Source organism: Eschrichtius robustus, chromosome 7, assembly GCF_028021215.1.
Source record: "Eschrichtius robustus isolate mEscRob2 chromosome 7, mEscRob2.pri, whole genome shotgun sequence".
Classification (NCBI taxonomy): domain Eukaryota; kingdom Metazoa; phylum Chordata; class Mammalia; order Artiodactyla; family Eschrichtiidae; genus Eschrichtius; species Eschrichtius robustus.
The window spans coordinates 73703184-73725930 of NC_090830.1; the positions used below are offsets into that span (position 1 = coordinate 73703184).

Sequence of the window (22747 nt, forward strand, 5' to 3'; positions counted from 1 at the left end):
ATGGCATCTGGTAGTGTTGGTCTGGAGCTGCCAGCACTACCATCAGGGGCAGATAGGCTCTCTTGGATGAACACTGCTGATTCTTTCTTCTTTGATTTCCCTTTCCTACTGGTAATTCCAATTATCTCTTCAGATGTAGATATAGATACACATATTTATATACAAACATATATTTTACAGATAGGTAGGTAGAGACCATCAGTTAGGCTACAGCCAAATTTTGCTTCTTTTTTCTACTGGTGTCCTTGAAGCTTTTCTTTTTTTTTTCTTTTTTTGCCTTGGGGGCAACTTTTACCATTTTTTTCTCTTTATAAATATAATACACCCTTATTAGAAGTTTTTTTAAAAGTACAGCTAAGAAAAAATATGAGAGAAAAATCTTCCGTAGTTCCACTACCTAGTTATAACCAGTTAACATTTTGGAATATTGTACTCCAAAATTTAAAAAAATAAAACAGGGTCATATTATAAATACTGTTTTGGAGACTTTTTTTTTTAAATCTTATACAAGCTTTATTGCTCTTTAAAAATGAATAACTAAAGTTTAAAGAGGTATATACGAATATAGGTTTCAAACTCTCAGAACCGAACTAATTCTTTCTCACTGAACTAATTTTTTTTTTAACTAGTTAAATTTTATTCTTTAATTAGAAACCCTAGGGAAAAGAAGTCACATCAGGTCTTAAAAGCAAAGGCAGAGACCCAAAACCAGCTGGGTTTTCCTTATTAGGCTGGAGCAGAGTTTAAACCAGGCCAGACCCACTCCAGCTCTGGCCACAGCCTACTCTCTACATCCTGGTCCCAGGGGTTTGTTTGGTTGCAAACTGGCTTCACTTCATCCGAGGACCTAGCTTGAGTGAATTCATGGCTTCCTCAAGTGTGAGCATCCCTTGTTCCTGCCACTGGCAGTGCCATTCAGCCATGGACTTAGGAATTTGATCAAAAATACAAAAAAGCCCTTGGCATTCACACATTTAACATTTGGCATTTTTGACTAAACAAGGAACTATCCTGAAAGGCCATGACACAATAATTTGTGATTTTGCTGAGGTATCACTTTGAACATGTACACCTGGAGCTGGGGGTTCAGGGCTAGTCACTTACATGGTCCCTGAGCCTAAGCAACCATCAGTTCTCTAATTATGATCTCATACACATTTTATCTGAAAAATCAAATACAACAATGGTATAAGGGATCCACAAATGGCTTAGGGTACACCCTACTGTGAATGTCAAGGATTTATTTTATTCATATATTGTATAAAGAGTTTCAAAAGACAGAAGATGGTTTTTTTTTTTAAGTTGGCAGGCTTTTATTGTATTTTATTTAGTTAATTAATTAATTTATTTATGGCTGCATTGGGTCTTCGTTGCTGTGCGCAGGCTTTCTCTAGCTGCGGTGAGCGGGGGCTACTCTTCATTGCGGTGCGAGGGCTTCTCATTGCAATGGCTTCTCTTGTTGCAGAGCATGGGCTCTAGGCTCGCAGGCTTCAGTAGTTGTGGCATGCGGGCTTCAGTAGTTGTGGCTCGCGGGCTCTAGAGTGCTGGCTCAGTAGTTGTGGTGCACGGGCTTAGCTGCTCTGTGGCATGTGGGATCTTCCCGGACCAGGGCTCGAACCTGTGTCCCCTGCACTGGCAAGCAGATTCTTAACCACTGCGCCATCAGGGAAGCCCCTAACTAGTTAATTATTCTTTATGTCAGCTTCCTCATATATAAAATGTGAGTATTAAATCAGATCTACTGACAGGACCCTGATGAGAAATAGCTAATAAAAAACAATAAAACACTTTTCAAATGTAGTGTTAGTACAAAAGATCATTTAAATAATAGGATTTAAAACATCATTGCTCTTTGTATTTGACATCTACTCCACTTCATCATCATTATCATTAGCAGCATTTATTTAGTAGATCTAAATCTTCTTTATCTTATTCCATGTGGTGTTCATATACATTCAACATTAGTCTATTAGACAATTCAGGATCATGGGAATTCTAAGATATCCCTCACTTCCCCAGATTTCTCCTCTCTAAATCACTTAACCTTAACAATAGTTTTGTCAACCTAAAGTTTTATACCAATCTATGCTGACACCCTTTTCTAGATCAGATAAGAAATAAGATATTTACCAATACTCTCAATTATTATTTTCTTGTCATAAAGCACATACCACAGAGTGGATATACTGCTCTGATATTTGTCACCACTCTACTTATTTGGCTAAAGTAAGCTTGTTTGATACTTGAGTTGTCAGATCAAATTATAATTTCAACCCTTTAGCTATGTTTAGCCCCTTGGCAGTGGCTGAGTTGAGAATTTAGAATTCAGAAGCAGATGGTTCAGGAGCACGGTAACTAGATATGAAGCATTTTACCTCCATATCATTGGTTTACAACTAAACTTGGCTGATCACTATTGGTGTCCTATACAAGTTGTAAGTGATCTGATTTGAATCTCTAATGAACAGCACCCATGTTAAAAAAACTCATCACTCTTGCACTAATTGGCATTTTTGTTGTCGGTGTCAGGACAGAAGCCAAGGACTGAATCAGTCTGGAAACCTGAACTGCGGCTGTGTCTGAGTCATCAGTCTAGATGGCCCATTCAGCCTCCGGCCTTTCCTTAGACTTTACAGCTCAGCGCAAATGTGTATACTTCACTCCCTGTGACTTCACAAAGCCAGATTAAAATATGTTTACTTAAAATATACCTTTTTATGATAAGAATGGTAATAATGATAGTTAACATTTACTGGCCACTTGCTAGGAGCCAGGTATTATTCTAAGAGTATTTACTTAATTTTCACAGCAATCCCATGAGTTAGGTACTAATATTTCTCCCATGTTTTAGAGCTGAGGAAACTAAAGCACAGAGAAATTAAATAACTTGCCTAAGGCTTCTCAGATAATAAGTCGTGGAGGTAGAATCCAGCTCTAAATACAATTTCTCTCTGCCTAATTATAGCATTTATTTGACTTTTTCTTTTAAACATCTTACTATACCACTGATATAAATTTTAAACATTCTATGTTCAAATCAAACAGGGCATATATCAATGTCTCAACTTTAAAACTGCTCATCTTTCTGTACTAGTTATTATTTGTTTCTGAAAAGAGGTGATGGATCTTTCTTAATTTGATTCACATGCATCCTTATTCTGATTTTTTAAAAATATTTATTTATTTGGCTGCACTGGGTCTTAGTTGCACCACGCGGGATCTTCGTTGCAGCATGTGGGATCTAGTTCCCTCACCAGGGATCGAACCTGGGCCCCTTGCGTTGGGAGCGTGGAGTCTTAGCCACTGAACCAGGGAAGTCCCTTATTCTGATTTTAAGGTACTTAAAAGACCTTGATTTTACAATGGTTTTTATGCTTACTTATTTATTTTTTCATTGTTTGAGCTAAACATTACCTGAACTTGGAAACATCCTCTGACCTTAACATTTCTAAATTAATAGAGAAGAGAGAATTAAATCAAATAAAACCCTGCCTACCATGCCATCCCAATATAAACATAGTGAATGACCACCAAATAAGCAATCCAGCTGCCTCTTTTTGTTAACATAGTAATTGGATTTCTTCCACCTATTCTTCATACAAAATTAAAAAGCAAATAGGAATTTTTTTTGAAAAACTTAGTCTCTATTTTATGAGACTTCCCATAGTAGCTAGGAAGGAAGTTTTTAGTACATTGAGATAAATGACCTTTAAAATAAAGTTCATGAGCAATTAGATCATTTTAATGAATAAAAGAAATTAATCTGGTTCTCACAGTTTTCTTAAGACTTAGAAAAATATTATTTGCCATAATTACCAGCTAGAAATAGAAAAATAGAAATAGAAAATAATTACTTTGTTTCTTTTAGTTGCCATCTATACTCAGTTATTCAAAGCGTGTTCTAAGCCTCATTTAGCACATATTTATTGCTCCAGTCTTGCTAGTAGATAAACTTCGGGGTGTTCCCCTAAAAAAGCTCTTATTAAACTAAATTAATAATGTAAACTTGGCAATCTGGGTTTTACTGCTGATTTACATTTACATTTGCATGGCCATTCTAGTGTTTAATTTTCCTATGTACAAAATAATCATAATAAAGACCAACTTCACGGACAGTGGTGTAGTTTTGTCATTGTTATTAGAACATAATAACCAATACATGATTGTAAATAACTTCAAAAAGATGAAGTGCTAAGTAAATGTCTACTTAAAATGTGATCTCTACATGCTTAATTTCACTATGTCTAGTAATTTGCAGATAGAGATGCACCAAGATAATTGTTTATTATTTATGGTTGCTTCAGTTTCTTTTAAGTTATTTCTTTGACCAGTCAGAGATAGGAAATCATCCAGATTTCCAAGGACTTGGAAGGATTTTGGAGGAAATCACTAAATCATCATAATCCTAATATCACTTGAGGTCTCCTTCTTGTAACTCTACATCTTCTGAGTTTTTTCAAAATTGATTCCCAAATGCATTGCTAACAAGGGTGTATTCCTCTGAAAGGAGATGCCATGTAGTAGAGAAGAACTTGGGCTTTGGTGTCATGTAGACTTGGGTGTGAATCACAGCTCTGAGGGGGCCCTGTGGAAATTTTTTCTCCTATCTTCAGTTTCCTCCTCTATACAAAGAAGGATAATGATATAGAATACCTTGGATGATCTCAAGGTGTACCTCCTGAGACTTTTTCAGATCCCTGAATTTGCAAAACCCACAGTGGCATATAATTTTTTCAGTTTCACTCTCCATAAAATGGGGATAACAATTCACACTTCCTGGGTTGTTGTATTAAATTAAATTATGTATTAAATATGAACAATAAAGCTTGGTTGGTGTGGACACTGGACAGAGTCAGCTAGGATCACCAGAGAGCTGAGTAATTCATCCTGGCTTATCTGCATTTTAACAAGTCCAATTTGCAGTCAGCCACCAAGAGTTGAAATCTTGATCTAAATTAGAGAATATATGTGTGTTTTAAGTGTACTGTACTCTTTCTGAGAAAACAGGCAACTCAGTCTGTGACTTGAGCTGGAATCTCAAAAACCAGGGCATAAGAACAGACAGAACTGCCTCTCAGCTATGCATAGTAGGGTTTTGAAGTCCAAAACTCAAGAGGAGCAGTCTATAGAAGGAAAAAAAGAGTCTGATTCTAGGGCTTGGACAGAAAGTAAAGACCTGATGTAAAACAAAGGTTGTTCCAAGGTGGGCAGGAAAAATAGTGGTTAAGCCAGTTAAGGAAGATGCAGAAGTATGAAAGTGCCTCTTATGGGGCACCTACAGAAGAACTCTTGGGCAAGGTGGGTGCTGTAAACAGCCCCAATCATTTCCAAAAGCAAAAGTCCCCCATGTCAATTATCTCAGGAATTGTGAGCATCCACTAAGCCAAAGCACATATATTGATAGTCATTACTCAATGACTGGTGCACAAAGAACAACCAAACATTTTTAGCTCCTTTCCTCATTTGAATTGATTCTTAACAGTATTTCTGTGTTAAACTAACATCATAATTGTTAATGACAATTGAATCAGTTAATGTTGCTGAGAGTTTAGGTCATTTGATCTTTTCTGGCACACAATAAGCATTCATTAAATATTTGTTGAATTGTGTGAATAATTTAGGACAACTCAACAATTAGTACATTATTCTTATAGCATGCTACAGACAAATATTTATTAAGTGACTAATTTGTGCCATGCCTTGAGATTAAAACTGTGTGGCCTATATAAATTTTTTTATGGCTTCAATTCTCAAGGAGTTGATCTAGTTAAATAGATAAAGCATAAATGCATAAATGAAAACTCAGTTTAATTCAGCAATATAAGAAATGTTATAACCGTTAGTTGTTTAATTACATAATAATTGGAAGAAACAATGAACAAAGGCAGGAAGTAAAGATAAAGCAAGGAAATACTGGTGGAACTTTTTGGAGACAAGGATTTGTGTAGAAGAGTGCCAGATCAGACCAGAAAGGTTGTTTATGTTTTATAGGATCAAGATGATCACATTTCTGATTATACCAAGGCTTTTCTTATTCTATTTGAAATCTGCACAATATTGTCAGGCCAGTGGGCTGTCTACAAAGAGATTTATCCCCAGCTCAGTTTACACTGTGGTAAATTTTTGTGTTTAAGTCCCCTGTGACATTGTATATATTTGCTTATCCCTTTTATTGACATTATCACCCGCACTTTTTTTTTTTTTTTGGCTGCGTCACGTGGCCTGTGGGATCTTAGTTCCCTGACCAGGGATTGAACCCGGACCCTGGCATTGAAAGCGTCCTAACCACTGGACCTCCAGGGAATTCCCTCACCCACATTTTTAATTAAAGCTTATTGTCTAGGTTAGAAGATGAAAGGAGAGAATCTCTAAGATATTAACAGGAGACTTCTTGGTTAGACTACGTTTTAACTAATCCATTCTCAGTTTGGAATGAAAAGCAGTTGGGTGATGAGGCAAAATAAAAAAGGTTTTCCAGGTCTTCCTACATTAAAGTATGCTGACTTTATTTGATAGGAAGTTTGCTAAAGCAAGAAACACCAAATGGGTAGATCCATCTGCAAATAAAAATAAGAACTTGAATAGGGATATAAAATACAAATTCCTTTTGATAGATTTCGTATAATAACTTCTCAGAAATGTGTATTAGCCCTTGCTATTTCAGTCAACAAATTTTATTGAGTCTTCTTTGTGAGAACAGTCCAAGACTTGGTCTTATGCTATTTTTCTGTTCTCTTCTTGCTTCTGTGAAATAAACACCAAGTCCCTAAAATCAAAGTAATAACTTTAGTAATCCTTTGTCTACCGATAAATATGAAAATAATGGCGAGTTGCCTTCTTTGCGTGATTTCTGATTTTTGAACTAACCTGCATAATTACTTTTCATGAGAAGACAGTGGAGGTGGGGGCAATGAAAAGAGAATACACTTTAAACTAAGAGGCCTAGGTTTGACTTCACCCAACTGTGCAGCTCACTGGTTGGCTAGCTTTGGGAAAGCTAAACTTCCTTAAGCCTTAGTTTCCTCCTTGTAACATGCAAATAGCAATACCTTTCAGGGTTGCTGTGAGTGTTGAATAAGAGATAACTTAAGCTGCTCCTGTCTTAGAGTACACTTGGAAGAAATGTTAATTCCCATTTCCTTTCCTTCACATCATTAGTGTTAGTGTGATTATTTGGGTCATGCATAAGAACACTGAACTTTATTTTCAGCTTTCTGAGATGTCCAAGCTGCCCAAAAATAGAATCTGAGTGGAATCACCCAGAGACTGGCACACTGGCATTTAAGATATTCAGTGATAGCATTATGAAGAGAGAATATTTCAAGTGTTATTTTCCTACCCTTAACTTGCAAAAAAATTTATTGACCCATGTTGATGTGCTGAGAAATAACACAAAGCATTGAAATTTACTTTCAAAAGAACAAAGCTCTTAAATTGTCTGAGCAAAATGACTATCATAAATGGAACAAAAAAATAGGTCTGTTAAAGCGCTCAGACTGCCTTCCAATGCCCTATCTTTCAGCATTAATGCCTAATGTTTCGGTCCACATATCAATTCATGTTCTCAGCTAAAATACTGCAGATACAATGTTTCTGAAAGCATTCGTTTTTTTCTTTCTATATTTTCTCTTTGCTTGTTTGTTTAGTCATACAAAAGAATTTCAGGGTTCCTTTCTATCAGAAAAATTATAAACAAAATTCAACACAGTGTTTCCTTACAATACTTACTAAAAGAGACAGTAGGTTTTATGTTCATTTTTACCCTTAATTTTTTTTTCAAATACTGCAGAAATGCAAACTTTTAAATACGTGCAGTAGTTATGAGCACAGACTTAGAGTTAGCCTTAGGTTTAATCCTGGCTCAGTCACTCACCCATTGTGTTACCTTGGGCAAGTTTTTAACCTCTTTCTAAGCCTTAGGTTCTTACCTGTAAAATGAGGATTCTAACAGTACCTACTTCATAGTTGTTGAAGGAATATGTAAAATAAAGTACAATGTCCATGAAGAGCCTAACATAGTGCCTAGCGTACAGCTAAAGAATGTTAACTTACTTCTACTGAGATGATAAGTTTATATGTGTGTTAATATAATCATGATATTAACGTGGTGAGCAGGAGGAATCAACTGTAGACCTCAGGATTACACGCCTGATGCTAACTGTCTTGGATTTCTTCAGTTAATCATAGATGCTCTTTTTTTTTTTTTTAAAGATTTTATTTGATTGATTGATTGATTGATTGATTGATTGATTGCTATGTTGGGTCTTCGTTTCTGTGCGAGGGCTTCCTCTAGTTGCGGCGAGCGGGGGCCACTCTTCATCGCGGTGCGCGGGCCTCTCACCATCGCGGCCTCTCCTGTTGCGGAGCACAGGCTCCAGACGCGCAGGCTCAGTAGTTGTGGTGCACGGGCCCAGTTGCTCCGTGGCATGTGGGATCTTCCCAGACCAGGGCTCGAACTCGTGTCCCCTGCATTAGCAGGCAGATTCTCAACCACTGCGCCACCAAGGAAGCCCCCATAGATGCTCTTTTAAAAAAAACTCTGGGAACAGATTTTCTTCTTAGAAATAATACCTCCTAAAAAGTGTAAACTTTGATATGTTCTCCATATCAAAAGCACAAGTAAAGGAAGCCTTACAGTCCTTTACATGGAAACCACACAGTAAAGCTTTAATCTACCCCAAAACCGGGGGAGCACACATTAAGTATTATAATAACTGATTATTTTCCCAGATGTACTTTAATAAATGTATCAACCGTACTCTCGGTTTTGTATCAGGTAAAGATGTTTACACGTGTCACATGCATCCTCCGCATGGATATGTTGTGCATTCCTTACGTTTTCTTCTTTAAAATTTCATGTTTATTATCCTTTTCATCTCGTCAAAGGAGAAATCAAGAAAGTCTGTTTCCTTAGCCATCTTAGTCATTACCCACCCACACCATCCATCCAGGTTAAGAACATCACGCAGACTGAGTTATTAAAGTTGATCCAAAAGAGCCATCTGTTCTAAATGACGGTCCCTGGATCTGCCACGGAACCCTGTAAGTACCCCTCATTACTCTGGTGGGGCAGTATCACATTTCCTTCATGCTACTTTTGTGGCTGACACAAGTTAGGCAGTGAGATTTGGGCTTTGGATGATCCTGGTTGATTGATACAGGAACGGTCCTTCCTCTGGGACAGGTAATCACAAGTTTACTTTTCAGGATAATAAGTATTCTGTTTATAGATTTTTAAAATGTTTTTAGTTTTTAAAACTAAATAGGTTTTGAACTTATAGCTTTTTAAGCTTTTTTAGTTTTAGTTTTAAGCAAGTGTTTTCAGTACCGTTGAGATGAAAAAGACACTTCTTAAGGATTTAATTGCAGTTCTCAATTACACTGTATCATGGGGTTTGTTTAAGACCCTCTATAACCCACCATACATACATTGTTTTGGATGGTCAAGAACTTGCCTCTGTTGTTGTTTTTCTCATTAGCAAAGGTTAGAAAATAATACAAGTCTCTATGCTTTAAAAATAAGATACAGAGGATTGTTGTTTTTTCATCTGATACTTGAGGGGAATACCTCAATATAAATCTATAAACTTTAAGCAAAACTCATTGAAAATTTCGTATATGTCAGAAATTTCTTTTAAAGAATAAAAATCTAAAGCAATCTGGAAAAATAGCAAATACAAAAATGTTATATGAATCTACTAGCACAGAAATTCTCACATGCTAATCCTCCAAGTGAAGACTTCCTCTGTCATAGATCTTCCAGATTCCTTGGCATCCCTGTGGATCACCCCAATGTGAGTGAACTGTTTCTATAACTGAGTGACTGAATTAAGAAAACAGCTGAAGGCAAGAACAAGATCATGTTCAAACCACAATAAACACATGTGTCAGATGGGCCACTCAACTTTATGGGGAAGGCTTAAGACATGTAAACTTGTGTTTACTTGTCACTTATGAAATTTGTTTTTAACTATGTTGGATATATTTTTTAAGTTTTAAAAAGTATTCTTTGTACCAGTAAACTCTGGTAAAATCTAAACTAGTAGGTTTGTGGTGTAATGTTTATACAATTACTAAGATGATATGCAGGGTAGGGGCTACATTACCTGGGAGCAGAAACCAATTTTAAAAAACTAGAATCTAGAATACAAGGTTGATATACTGTTAAGCAAGGTATCCACAGTTGCTGAATATTATTTATTTAAAATATTTATATGCAACTTTTTTTCAAAGAGCTCAAAAAATTTTGTACACTACCTGTATTTGAAAATGTTACGGTAAAAATGAAAGAAAGATTACTGCTATTCAGAATTTCTTTGTCTCTTTTTTCCGTAACTTTTTTTTTTTTTTTGCATTTTAAACCGATTTTAATTCTTCCTATTGATTCCGAATTCCACTGCCCAACCAACTCTAGTTTATCTTTCAGTATGGGTCTTCTTCCACCTCAGTGTTCTATACCTGGGTGAAAGGTAGGATACCAGGCTTATCATGGAACAGTTTGCAAGGAAGCAGAAATATGTTCACTTACAGTGTGTGTAGACATTTCCCTTTGGAAAATCAAATTGTAGCACATCTATGTGCTAAATGAAATGGAGGTTTTACTTTTTCCTGTCCCGACTCAAGACTTAGCAGCACTTATATTGATTATGCATCAAGATCTGAAAGGGATAGTGGGGGAAGATCCTCTCTTTAAATAAAAAGAAATCGTTGGAGCACCTACCTAAATAGAAAATGCAGAAACACAATTAAGTAGTCTTGAGGTTAATTTCAGCACAGGTAAGAGAGCAAACAACCCTGTACATTGAAGATCTAGATTAATGCAGTAATGAAAATAACCTATCCATATAACTCAGTTATTCTTGTGCCCTCCTCCCTCCTCAGTAATAGTGCTTTCAGTCTGGATTATTTTGAAGTTTTCCTCAATAGTCTTTTTCATTTTGCCCATGTAAATTCAAAGTTCCTTAACAAAAGGTATAGTGAAGCTTCTGATTTGATCATAATAAACAAATTTTATATCTATTCAATATACTATAGGGAGTCTCAAGGTGACTGAAAAAGGTAAAAAGATCTCTTAGTAAATGCCATGAGGGCAGGAATTTTGTTATGTTTTGTGCACTGCTTTATACCCAGTACCTGGTACATAGTAGGCATTAGATAAATATTTGTTGAATGAATGGGAAGAAATTCTACAAGTATTGTGTGATTTAATTAAGAAAGGTAGGTTTAAATCAATGTATTTTATGCTACCCAAATCTAAGAATGACCCTTAAAAAAAAAAAAAATGGCATTTATCTGAATTTTCAAAACCCAGGCTTCTACCAAGACTGAAATAATGGGGTTAACGTTTTTTTTTCCAAATTCATATTCTGAAAATATATGAAATTAATATCAAAGACCCTATACTTTGACAAAGTAGGTTTTTGAGCAGATGTTGGTTTGGCTAAGGAATCTTTTTTATTGTTCGGCAATGCTTGTAAAAGAAGAAATCTGGCATAGACTTTTTCAAAATAATATACAAAAAAAAGTTATTCCAGGTACTAATAAATGAATAGGAGTTGTAATGTGTTACATTATATAGCAATTTTGACTTTTAAACAGTATCTGATTAGGTTTTTTTCTGAAAAAGTTTGTTCAAACTAATTTGTTACTGGGTTTATTCTCAGACTGATGGCTTTTTCCTCTCCATTTTTTCTGTGATCTCTAGTTAACAACTTTTAATGTTAGTTATCTTCTCTGCTTTTGCTAAGCCTTTAACAAACAGTTAAAAAAAAAAAAAAAAACCTCTCAGCTTTAAAATGTTAGACCTCACTTTCATACTGGCTTTTCATAGCCAAATTTCCTAAAATGTATCAGTGATTAAATGAGAGTAAATTTCCCATGAATTAAAGTTAATTCTCTTACCTTCTGTGTAGTTCAGGGAACTCTACTCAGTGCTCTGTGGTGACCTAAATGGGAAGGAAATCCAAAAAAGAGGGGATATATGTATATGTATGGCTGATTCACTTTGCTGTATGGTAGAAACTAACACAGCATTGTAAAGCAACTATACTCCAATAAAAATTAAGTATTAAAAAAAATAAAGTTAATTCTCTTAAAAATTAAGAATTTTGATGTATTTCAAAAAATAATGCCATTTTATTTGACAGATGGAATGTGTTATAATGAATTTAGTACTAATTCCAAACATAAATCAATAAACAACTTAGGCCTCTAGCTGTAAGTGAAATTCTATAGGTAGGAAAACTGACTGACCCCCACCTCCCATAGGTGCTGTCCTGCTGTGGAATCCCTTTGCTCAGTTTTCTCCTATCCAATCAGGTGGAATGTTTCACAGGCACATGGTTTATACAGCTCAAAATAACTTGGGACCTGTGAGCTGACAAATGCTCTGGCTCCGGTGGTGACAGGTTGTCCAGCTTCTAACAGCCATCTTCACTGAAACTAAGGTTAACTCCTCACTCTACGGACGGCTACTCTCCATTTCCAAGGGCGTGAAGAATTTTCTTTTTCTCCTGTGCTTTCATCTAAAAGTTCTCCTTGGATAATTATCATCACGGTGGAGTGTTTGGACATCCTCATCTGGGTCAACTAAAAAAAGAAAGGTAATATCCAGATTTAAGTTCTCAAGTGTGTTTTGATAACAAGAAACTGACAATGGGAAAGGGATATTTCCGAGACCTAATTTCTGTTGTTTAGAGTGAAACCGAGGATAACTTTCTAATTACGTATGATGGGACACAAAATTATGTGAAAAATAAAGTTTTCTACGTGGTCAAATTTTGGAGGGGATTGATGAGACCCTCAGTGATCACAGCCTACTCGCGTCCTAAAGGAAAATATCTTAACAGAGAAAGTCGTGATATGTGTATTACCATTGGCATTTTCCATACATTCATTTATTAAAATTACGGTGTTTGTATAGAGAATATGTGTGCAATGCCTATTTCCTTTTAAAAGGAAATCAAATCTAAAATAATATGACTCCATAGTTAAAGACTTTCATTTAACATTTTTTTTATCATGTAAAAGGATATGCTTGCTATATTTAGTGTTGGGAGATCTGCTCCCTGGATTAATGTACACAACAGCTGCAGAAAGTCTTGCTCAAAGGACATTGCTCTTTCTTTCTCCTTTCTCTCCCCCTCTCTCTCTTTCTCTCCCCCCCCCCCTCCCTTTTCAGCTGCATCAGAAAGACACTTGACAGTCAGTGGCAAGTGTTTGGCTTGGTACATTGCACTATTAGCAGTAATTAGATGCACAACTTGAATTATATTTTAATAACCGTATAAACAAAGAAAAAGAAAACATGAGTTAATCTGTATTTCCATTCCCAAAAAGTGAACATTACAGTAAGGGTGCTAAGAAATTTTATTATCTTATCAACAGATTTTTTTACTCATACTTGTTAAAGATACTAGCATCAATCAGTTTGAAAGAAACAAAACAGCTAACCAGTTTCCTTTCTCAAAAAATTATTATTCAACTACTTTCACATTGGTAATGATGAAATGAATTCTACAAGCTCTAAATTTAAAAACTGTTATAACTTTTTAGTCTCTCCTTAATAATAACTCTTAACTTCACATAAAATCCATATAATCCTTTTCTAGGAAATTGAGAATGTCTACACTTATAGCTATAATAAACATATTTTTAAACAAAAATTAAGATATGCTGTCTGATACACCATTTGACAATAAGCAAAATAGTTAAAATCAAGGCCATCCCATGAAATCTGAAATATATGCACACCATACTTACTTTGTCGGGACACAAAATTATAAACATTACAGAATCTTACAATAATGGAGTATGAAACAAACAGTTGGACATTATCCAAATTCTGGAGGTTTGTCTCTATTCCCACTTATAGAATATGGCTAATGTTACTGGAACTCCTAACAATGTATTAAAGCGCCAGTGTTCCATACGTGTATAATTTAGAATACAGACTCTACTACAGACTCCAATACATCTATTGTATAATAGAATATAATTTCTAGCTTACAAAGGCACACGTTCAATGGAATGGACTCAGAACCACAATTCATAGACACAAGAAACTGAATGAATTTTTATCCCAACAGGGTTTTGGAATTCATAGAGATGGTTTTTCAAACTTATTTTTGAAGAAACGGGACTACAGGTAAATTAGGTTTCACTGTGAAAGGACTTTAATGAACTAATGTTAGTATATGAAAAGGTGACAGCTAAATTTTTTAGGTTAACTCCTCGATGCAATAGGAGTAATGAACTCAGCTCATTAACCTGAAAATAGAACATGAATGAGACTGCTAACCCCAGAATAATTAGTCTCCTCATTGACATTGAGATTTGACAAAGGCATTGCTTGTAGCATGGTGTTATTGCCTATAACAAGCCAAAAAGATGAAAAGATTTTCTTATCTCTTTTCCTCTCTTAAGAGATATAGAAGGATCAAACACCACAGAATATTTTCTTAAATTTCTATGGTGCTTTACAGCTGACAAAGAGCTTTTAAAACTGCTAAGGCGTTGGGCTTTTGCTTAAAGGGAACAACCCATGTACAGACAAAATGGTGTGTTGAGAAATTTAAGAACATATTTTCAGCAGTTACATTTTTGGTGGGCACAAAAGTTGGTGTGACTATTTACCTGCAGTCACTGAAGAGTTCCTACAGCTCTGTATAACTAGAGTCACCTTGACAAGCTCTGTATAGACTGTGTGCTACATAGCCCTCCACTTGGAGTCACAATGCACCCCACGGTCTGAGAGAGGCCCAGCAGAGCCTTCACACCAAGGGCTGGAACTAGAACTAGATCTTGAGATCACAAGCCGAATTGGGGTACTTGCTCCTCTCCCAATCTAGCAAATGTGTCAATTAGGGAAGTTATCATTTTTCAAATCCTTAAACACCTAAAGAAAATGGACCCAAATATTAAGAGGCTGAAGAAGGATGAAAACGTTTACATTTTTTTTCTTATTTAAAATGAATCTTTGAGTTAATGGGGATTGACAAAGTTTTCTCATTTGGGACTTCGGTATAAGAGCTAAGTTCATCATGAGTGGTGAATTGAGAGTGAAAGAAAACCTCATTTTTGTGACTACCACCAAACCCTTTTTTTGGCCCTAGATTCCTGAAGCCATCTTACTTGGCTTCATTACCTTTTTTAAGGGTCATAGAATTTACTTCTATACTATTTATTTGCTATATTTCAGATTAAATACTAACTTTGGGCTCTGGTTTTGGTATCCTTTACACTAGTGTTCCCCTACAGAAAAGGATTACCTTGAATTTGTATAGTGTCTACATTTCTAAAGTTCTTTCACAAACAAACCTACGAAGTAAGCAGCGTAGTTCTGCTCCTCAGTTTAGAGGTGAGTTAATTAAAGATGTCTATCTTTTCCTATTCCAGCTCTCTAGCCAAATAACTATTAAATATTAGTCTGTTTTTATGTTCCCCTAGTAACCAGATTTGTTTTCTCATTTAATATCTAAGAATATTTCATAGCCAGAAAACTTCAGTATTCATGTTTTAATCCAAGTTACTTCATATTAGGTTTTGCTAATTCTCTGGTCAATGCCCTGATTTAAATGTTCATATTATAACCAAAAGATGAGTTTATAACTCATATTATTTCCAACAAGGTCTTCTCAGAACCTACAGAAGAATAGTGTTAACATGACTTGAGAAATATGCCCAAAGGTATCAGCATTAAGTTTTGTTTTTGTAAACCAGACTCCTAACATTTTCAGCAAGTTCTTAGGTCAGATCCTCTTTTCAGGAAAACTCGTAGGGAAAAAATATAGATATTTAGCAAAAGAAAGCGAAGAACATTCAATAAGCATTCTATGTGGCTAAATTAGTTTACATGATTTACTAAAGTTGGTCTTGATGCCACATTAACTGCCTCATTTCAAACCTATGACCATTTCATCAAAAGCACAATCTGTTTTCAATGGCATTTATTCATTCTTAGTTTGAAAGCAGCATAATATCTGTTTCAATTTATAATAAGCAGAAAGAAGGAAGCAATGTCCAATGTCACCTGAACGCACCAGCTGAAATGTCTAAGAGAACTTTGACATTTGTCAAATGAAATGTTTAAGAGAACCCTTCCTAAAACTTGTTCCTGCCTCATCCCAGTAAATAATTCCTCCACTCACCTAGTTGCTTAGGCCATAAATACTGGAGTCACTCTTGACTCTGGTCTTTCTCTTGTACCCTACTTTCAATCCATCAGCAAATCATACTGGCTGTATTTTCAAAAGATATCTCAAATCTGACCATTTCTCGCCATCTTCCTCTAATACTACTCATTGATCCAAACCAGCATCATCTCTTGCATTCTTTGCATAGCAGCCACAATTGAACTTTTTCAAAACCATGTCACCTGCTTCAAAAAACTTTAAAATGGTTTCCCATTCACACATTTAGTAAAACTCAGAGTCTTTCCCATGGTCTGAAAGATCTTACATGCTCTAGCCTTCCACTCTTCTTTCTTACTCACCTCCTGGCCCACTGGGCTTGACTTGGACACACCAAACATTCACCTCCCTTGGCCTTGACACTCACTTCTTCCTCCCAGATGGTCACATGGCTAACTTCTCCACTGCATGAGAAGCTTTGCCTGACATCCCTAGCCAAAATATCAGTAGCACACCTTCTCTACCTCATCGTTCTCTATTCCCTTGCCCTACTTTATTTTTCTTCTTAACATTTATATCTTCACTACTAGAATGTCAACTCCATGAGGGCAAGGACTTTGTCTTTTGTTCACTGATGAATCCTCAGGGCCTAGAAGGGTGCCTGGCACATAGTAAATGCTCAGTTAATATTTATTGGATAAATAAATGAAAGCTGGGTTATCCATAATAGCTCTTGGGTTTTTTAAAAGTATAAGTTTTGTAACAGATAGTTTTAAAATTAATGCTTGAAAGAGAAAGTAATACATTTTCATATTTCCTATTTTAGGTAATATTTATCAGTTTAACAATTTATACATGCATTTCCACCTGAGAACCATCTGAGATGGAATTGTTATTATACCATTTGATAGATGAGGATAATTGAGATTCAGATGCATTAAGTGACTTGCTCAAGATAGCAAAGTTATTTAGTGTTGGAGCTGGGATTCAAACCCAGGTTTTTTATTATAATCAGCTGTTCTTTGATCCTTCTGGTATGAAAACAAAGCATAATTCCAGTTATTTTATCCACCATAAATAAATTTTTATTTGAAAGTCACTTTGAAGTTATTACTGCTTTTACCAGTTTATATTTTTTCTTTGTGTCTGTAAGTTTCCTTTGTAAATATGATTTCTATTTATCTGTCTTACTTTAGCCTGCAACTTTAAAAAAAGATAAACAACCATAGATTTAGTAGGAAATTCTAATAAACAAAAGAATTCAACAGATACTTTTTGATCACCTTCTATGTGCTGTGTGTGTACAGAGATGAGGGTGTACAAAACAAAATGAGGTAGACAGAAAAGTAAATAGGCAAATATGTATCGTAATAAGTGCTGTGTTTGGGGGTTAGGACAGTGAATTTTGGCAGCACACTGGAGAGGTACCCAACCCAGAGAAAAGAAGAAATCCCAGGGCCAACTCTCGGCTAAGAAGTGAAGATTGTATACGACTTGCCCAATAAGATAGTGAAGAGAGGTGGAGAAAGAGAGCAGCCTGAACAAAGAGGATATGTACAAAGATCTGAAGGCAGCATAGTTTGTTCATGAGACTATGCATATTTCACAGAATACAGATACGCTGAATTAACTACAAATTCAAGTTCAGTTTGTCTTCAAAGTGTGTCCTTGGATCAAGTCACGTCACTAGTTCTACTTCTTATCATGGTACGTGGCCACAGTTGTTAAATAATAATAAATAATAGTAACTACCATATATTGAACATTTACTAGATGCCAAGCACATTAATCACCCTTCAACTTATGAAATGGCTACTGTTATTACCCCTGTTTTACAAACAAGCAATCTGCGGCTTACAGAGGTTAAGTAACTTTCTTGAGTTTATACAGCTAGGAACTGTCAGAACTAGGATGTGAACCCGATCTATCTAACTCCAAAGTGTTAGGTAACAACTGTTACATTCAAACATTAAAGAAATCCTTAATTTTGAATGCTTGAAATTTTTGTTCTAATAATTTCTCATGGCTATAAGCATCAGAACAGGCACACATTTACACCTCAACTGGCTCCTTTTTTTTTTTTTTTTTTTTTTTGCCGCACCGCAGGGCGTGTGAGATCTTAATTCCCTAACCAAGGATCAAACCGTGCCCCCTGTAGTGGAAGCAGAGTCTTAACCACTAGACTGCCAGGGAAGTCCCATTGGCTCCTTTTCTTTAAAAAACAACAACAAAGACATAGTTGTAGAGAGAAGTGATTACTTACATGTGTATTTTCTTCTCTATTTTCACCATACTTATAAACTTTTTGGAAGTTCTTCAACATTAACATCACCTTTACCCATGTACTGTTTTTTTTTTGTTTTTTTTTTTAAAGCTAGTCTTTTTTTTTTTTTTTTTTTTTTTATGGCTGTGTTGGGTCTTCGTTTCTGTGCGAGGGCTCTCTCTAGTTGCGGCAAGCGGGGGCCACTCTTCATCGCGGTGCGCGGGCCTCTCATCATCGCGGCCTCTCTTGTTGCGGAGCACAGGCTCCAGACGCGCAGGCTCAGTAATTGTGGCTCACGGGCCCAGTTGCTCCGCGGCATGTGGGATCTTCCCAGACCAGGGCTCGAACCCGTGTCCCCTGCATTGGCAGGCAGATTCTCAACCACTGTGCCACCAGGGAAGCTCCCATGTACTGTTTTTTTACTAACATCAGCTGAGTGTTCATTATAGTGGCTGGCCCTGTTTTACGAGATTTGCAATCGTAATGTTATTAATCCTCACTCCCCTGGGAAATAGACATTATCCATGTTTTACAGATGAGGAATCCAAAGATCAAAGAAGTTAAGTAATTTTCTCAAAGTCACACAACTGCTAGGAGATGAAGCCAGAATTTGAAAACAGATTTATCTGATTCCAAAGCCAATGTTCACTCCGTGTTGCCTCAAGATAAAAGTCATCTTAAAGAGCTAGAGACAAAGTTACATTAAAACACAATATACAGTAACGTCTAACTAATAGAGAGAAGACCATCCTGATTTATAAAGCACTGAATTTCCCCCCTCACATTTAAATATATACAGAAACTCAAACTTGGTTAATGGGATAGTTGATTTACAAATGGAAAGGATTTTCAATCAGTATATTAATTACATTTTCAAATAGCATTTTGCACCTTACTTCAATACCTTTAACTATTCCTCTACAAAGTTAATGCACAAAGAGACAAATTTTCAGCTGGGATCTCAATTACATTTTCATATACTATTTTGTATATCATTCACTGTGCTTCAAAATTTAAAATAGCCATATAGTTCTATTTAATGAGCATATCATACTGATTTAACTAATTTCTTATTGGACATGGTTCCAATTTTTTAATATTATCATCCATACTATGATGAGTATCGTTGTAGATAAATCTTTGCACCCATCCAACCCCACTGCATTTTCAATTAATCTTTTTTTAAGGCACAATAAACCTCACCCAAACAAGTGGCTCCAGTAGTGTTAATCTCAGGCTATGGCAAGCATATGAAAAAACATTTTGCTGTAGGTGATCCTTTTAGCCATCTTTAATTGTCCTCTCAAGGTGACTGCCTACCTTGTCAATTTAGAGGTTAGTTTTAGATAGCACTCTAAAAGTTTGAGAACTAGGGCAGTCCCTAGGAAGCCCTATTTGTAATATTTTGTGATATTACAAATATTTTTATTTATGATATGAGGCTGTCATATAAAAGAAAGAAGAGAAATTAACTGAAATAAATTTTGTCATAGAATGTTAAAGCCGGAAAATATTTAGGAGATTACTTTCCTCTCCATCTTCCAAGCACAAGGCACACAGTAGCCAAGAATGGCAGATAGTCTTCATCTCCATTACCATCTCTGAGTGGCGCGTGGTGGCTGAGGGACTGGAGAGTTAAAAAAGTGAAGGTCAATGGGAAGAATACTGTAATCAGTTAGCTACATCCCTTAAGGAGGAGAGAGAGGAGTAACAGCCTATGGGTTACAAGCTTGCTATCCTTCTAGTAAACGTGTGAGTGAATAAATGGGTATAACATTAATAATATGAAAGTAGTTTGCATTACCAAAATTTCTAGTCCAAGGGACTTTGAACAAAAGTTATTGTACTATTTTTATAAGATTTTAAGAATTATTTATTTTTGAATAAATATACCCATATAATTTATGTTAATATATAATTGATTAGAATATACCCGTATAATTACAATTTAAAAGTAAGAAAAGGGTATACAGTGAAAAGTGTCCTGTCTTGCACCCCACTTCCCTGGCTTCCATATCCCCTCTTCACCAATGTTAATTTAAGAGATTTTTTTAAAACCTAGGCTCTAACTCACACCTTTGTAGAAATTAAAATAATCATACCTTATTTGAAAAAACTAAATCATTATAGTTTTCAAGAGCACACGGAGCCTAAAAACAACACTGAATTTAAACAACTTGTCTCTAGTCATAAAATAAAAGCATTATTTATTTTCATGAGCTAGATCAAGTTTATATTTTCAGTAACTAGATGAGATTATATTGTCAACATCTTTTAATTTCTGTTATTTTATTACATTCAGGGTAAGGGGGAGAGGATGGAGGGAAAACTCTCTGTGTATGAAAGCACTTTAAAACTAAAAACCCCTTACAGATATTATCAAAATTATGTTTAGAAATTACATTTAATATCTCTATAGTTATAGCATAGCTTTCAAAATTGAACTTGTATTTAAAGAATTTAATAAAGTGATAATCACCCATGTCCAATTTCAGGGAAACCTCATTCAGTTCCTCTCCATTTTACAATTTGAGAATAATAATCTTTAAGTCTTTAAAGTAAATTTTGTGAAAGTATCAAAACTAGGCAATTTTTATTTTCAGATTTAAGTTCTTAAGCATCTATCATGCTGTAATAAACATAGACTTGTTATTCTGTAGAAATGATCCAAACTTTTTGTTATTATTGCTATTTTGTGACAGCATGCAAGACGACAGCCTAGAAGCTTCTACTTCCATATCTCAGCTTCTAAGAGAGAGCTATCTAGCTGAAACTAGACATCAGGGAAACAATGAGAGGAGTCGAGCAGAGCCTTCCTCCAACTCTTTCCATTTTGGCAGTCCTTCTGGAGCTGCTGAAGGTGGAGGAGGCCAAGATGACCTTCCAGATCTTTCAGCCTTTCTGAGCCAAGAAGAATTAGATGAAAGCGTCAATTTGGCAAGACTGGCAATCAATCATGACCCTTTGGAGAAAGCAGATGAAGCCCAAGCTAGAAGATGTTTTTCTTCTGATCAGATGAAACACTCACCTAAATCAAGTTTTGACCCTAACTTCTGCCAGGATAACTCTCGAAGTCCTACCAACTCTAAAGAGAGCCTCCAGGAGGCAAAAAGGCCGCAGTATAGTTCTGAAACCCAGTCCAAAAAAGTATTCTTAAATAAGGCTGCCGATTTCATTGAAGAGCTGTCATCCCTTTTCAAAGCCCATAGCTCCAAAAGGATTAGACCTCGTGCCTGCAAAAACCACAAGAATAAATTGGAATCTCAAAGCAAAGTTATGCAGGAAAACAGCTCCAGTTTCTCAGATCTGTCAGAAAGAAGAGAAAGATCTTCTGTTCCCATCCCTATCCCTGCAGATACCAGGGATAATGAAGTGAACCATGCCCTTGAACAGCAGGAAGCCAAGAGGCGCGAAGCTGAGCAGGCTGCCAGTGAGGCAGATGGGGGAGACACCACCCCGGGGTCTTCTCCTTCATCTTTGTACTATGAAGAACCTCTGGGGCAACCTCCCCGGTTCACTCAAAAGTTACGGAGCAGAGAAGTTCCAGAAGGAACCAGAGTACAGTTGGATTGCATAGTGGTAGGAATTCCACCACCTGAAGTAAGGTAAAAATGTCCCATTAGTAATGTTTGGTAATTACTTTCCATCTACTGTGATCCTCTTCATTTTATCTTTCACGTGTGTGGTTTCAAAAATTATATACTCCCTTTGAGTCAGAGTTTAAAGCAACACTGTCTAAGAGAAGTGTAATATTAGACATACATGCAATTTAAAATTTTCTAGTCATCACATTTTTTAAAAATAAAAAGAACTGGGTGAAATTAATTTTTAAAAATATATTATTTAACCAATATATTAAAAATATTACCATTTCAACATGTAATCAATATAAAAATTATTAATAGGATATTTTACATTCCTTTTGTCACCAGGGCTTCAAAACTCAACGTGAATTCTGCACTTACAGCACATCTCAGTTTGGATTCTAAATTTTCCTAGGAAATACTTAATGTGCATTTAGATTTCAAAAAAATGTAGTTGAAAAAGTAGATTGTAAGACCCAAGTTGTTCCAAACATACTTAAAAGTTCTGTAAGAACTGAATTGAGTATTGGCTTTTACATTTAAATTAATTAAAATTAAACACAATTAAAAATTCAGTTCCTCAGATGCACTGGCCACATTTCAAGTGCCCAATACCACATGTGGCTAATGAACATGTATTAGCACAGGTCTACAGCCTGTAGCTTAAAAAACAAAGTATTTATGACCTATACTCAATGAATACCTGTGGTATTTTTTTAATTAAAAAAAAACCAAATAATAGAATAAAGTCTGATAGAATAAAGGTAGAA

The 22747-nt window shown here is 35.7% G+C and overlaps 1 protein-coding gene across 2 annotated transcripts in view; it reads left to right on the plus strand.

Moving 5' to 3' along the window:
• Nucleotides 1-9717: 9717 nt before the first annotated feature.
• Nucleotides 9718-22747, plus strand: part of MYPN (myopalladin) — a 75563-nt gene continuing 62533 nt past the window's right edge. Inside the window, exon 1 of one of the 2 annotated variants that reach the window (XM_068548859.1) lies at nt 9718-9794. In XM_068548859.1, coding sequence (XP_068404960.1) covers nt 9718-9794 — 77 coding nt within the window. Of the gene's footprint in view, nt 9795-21090; nt 21999-22747 lie in introns of those variants that run through there. The other variant, XM_068548858.1, reaches the window with a different exon arrangement.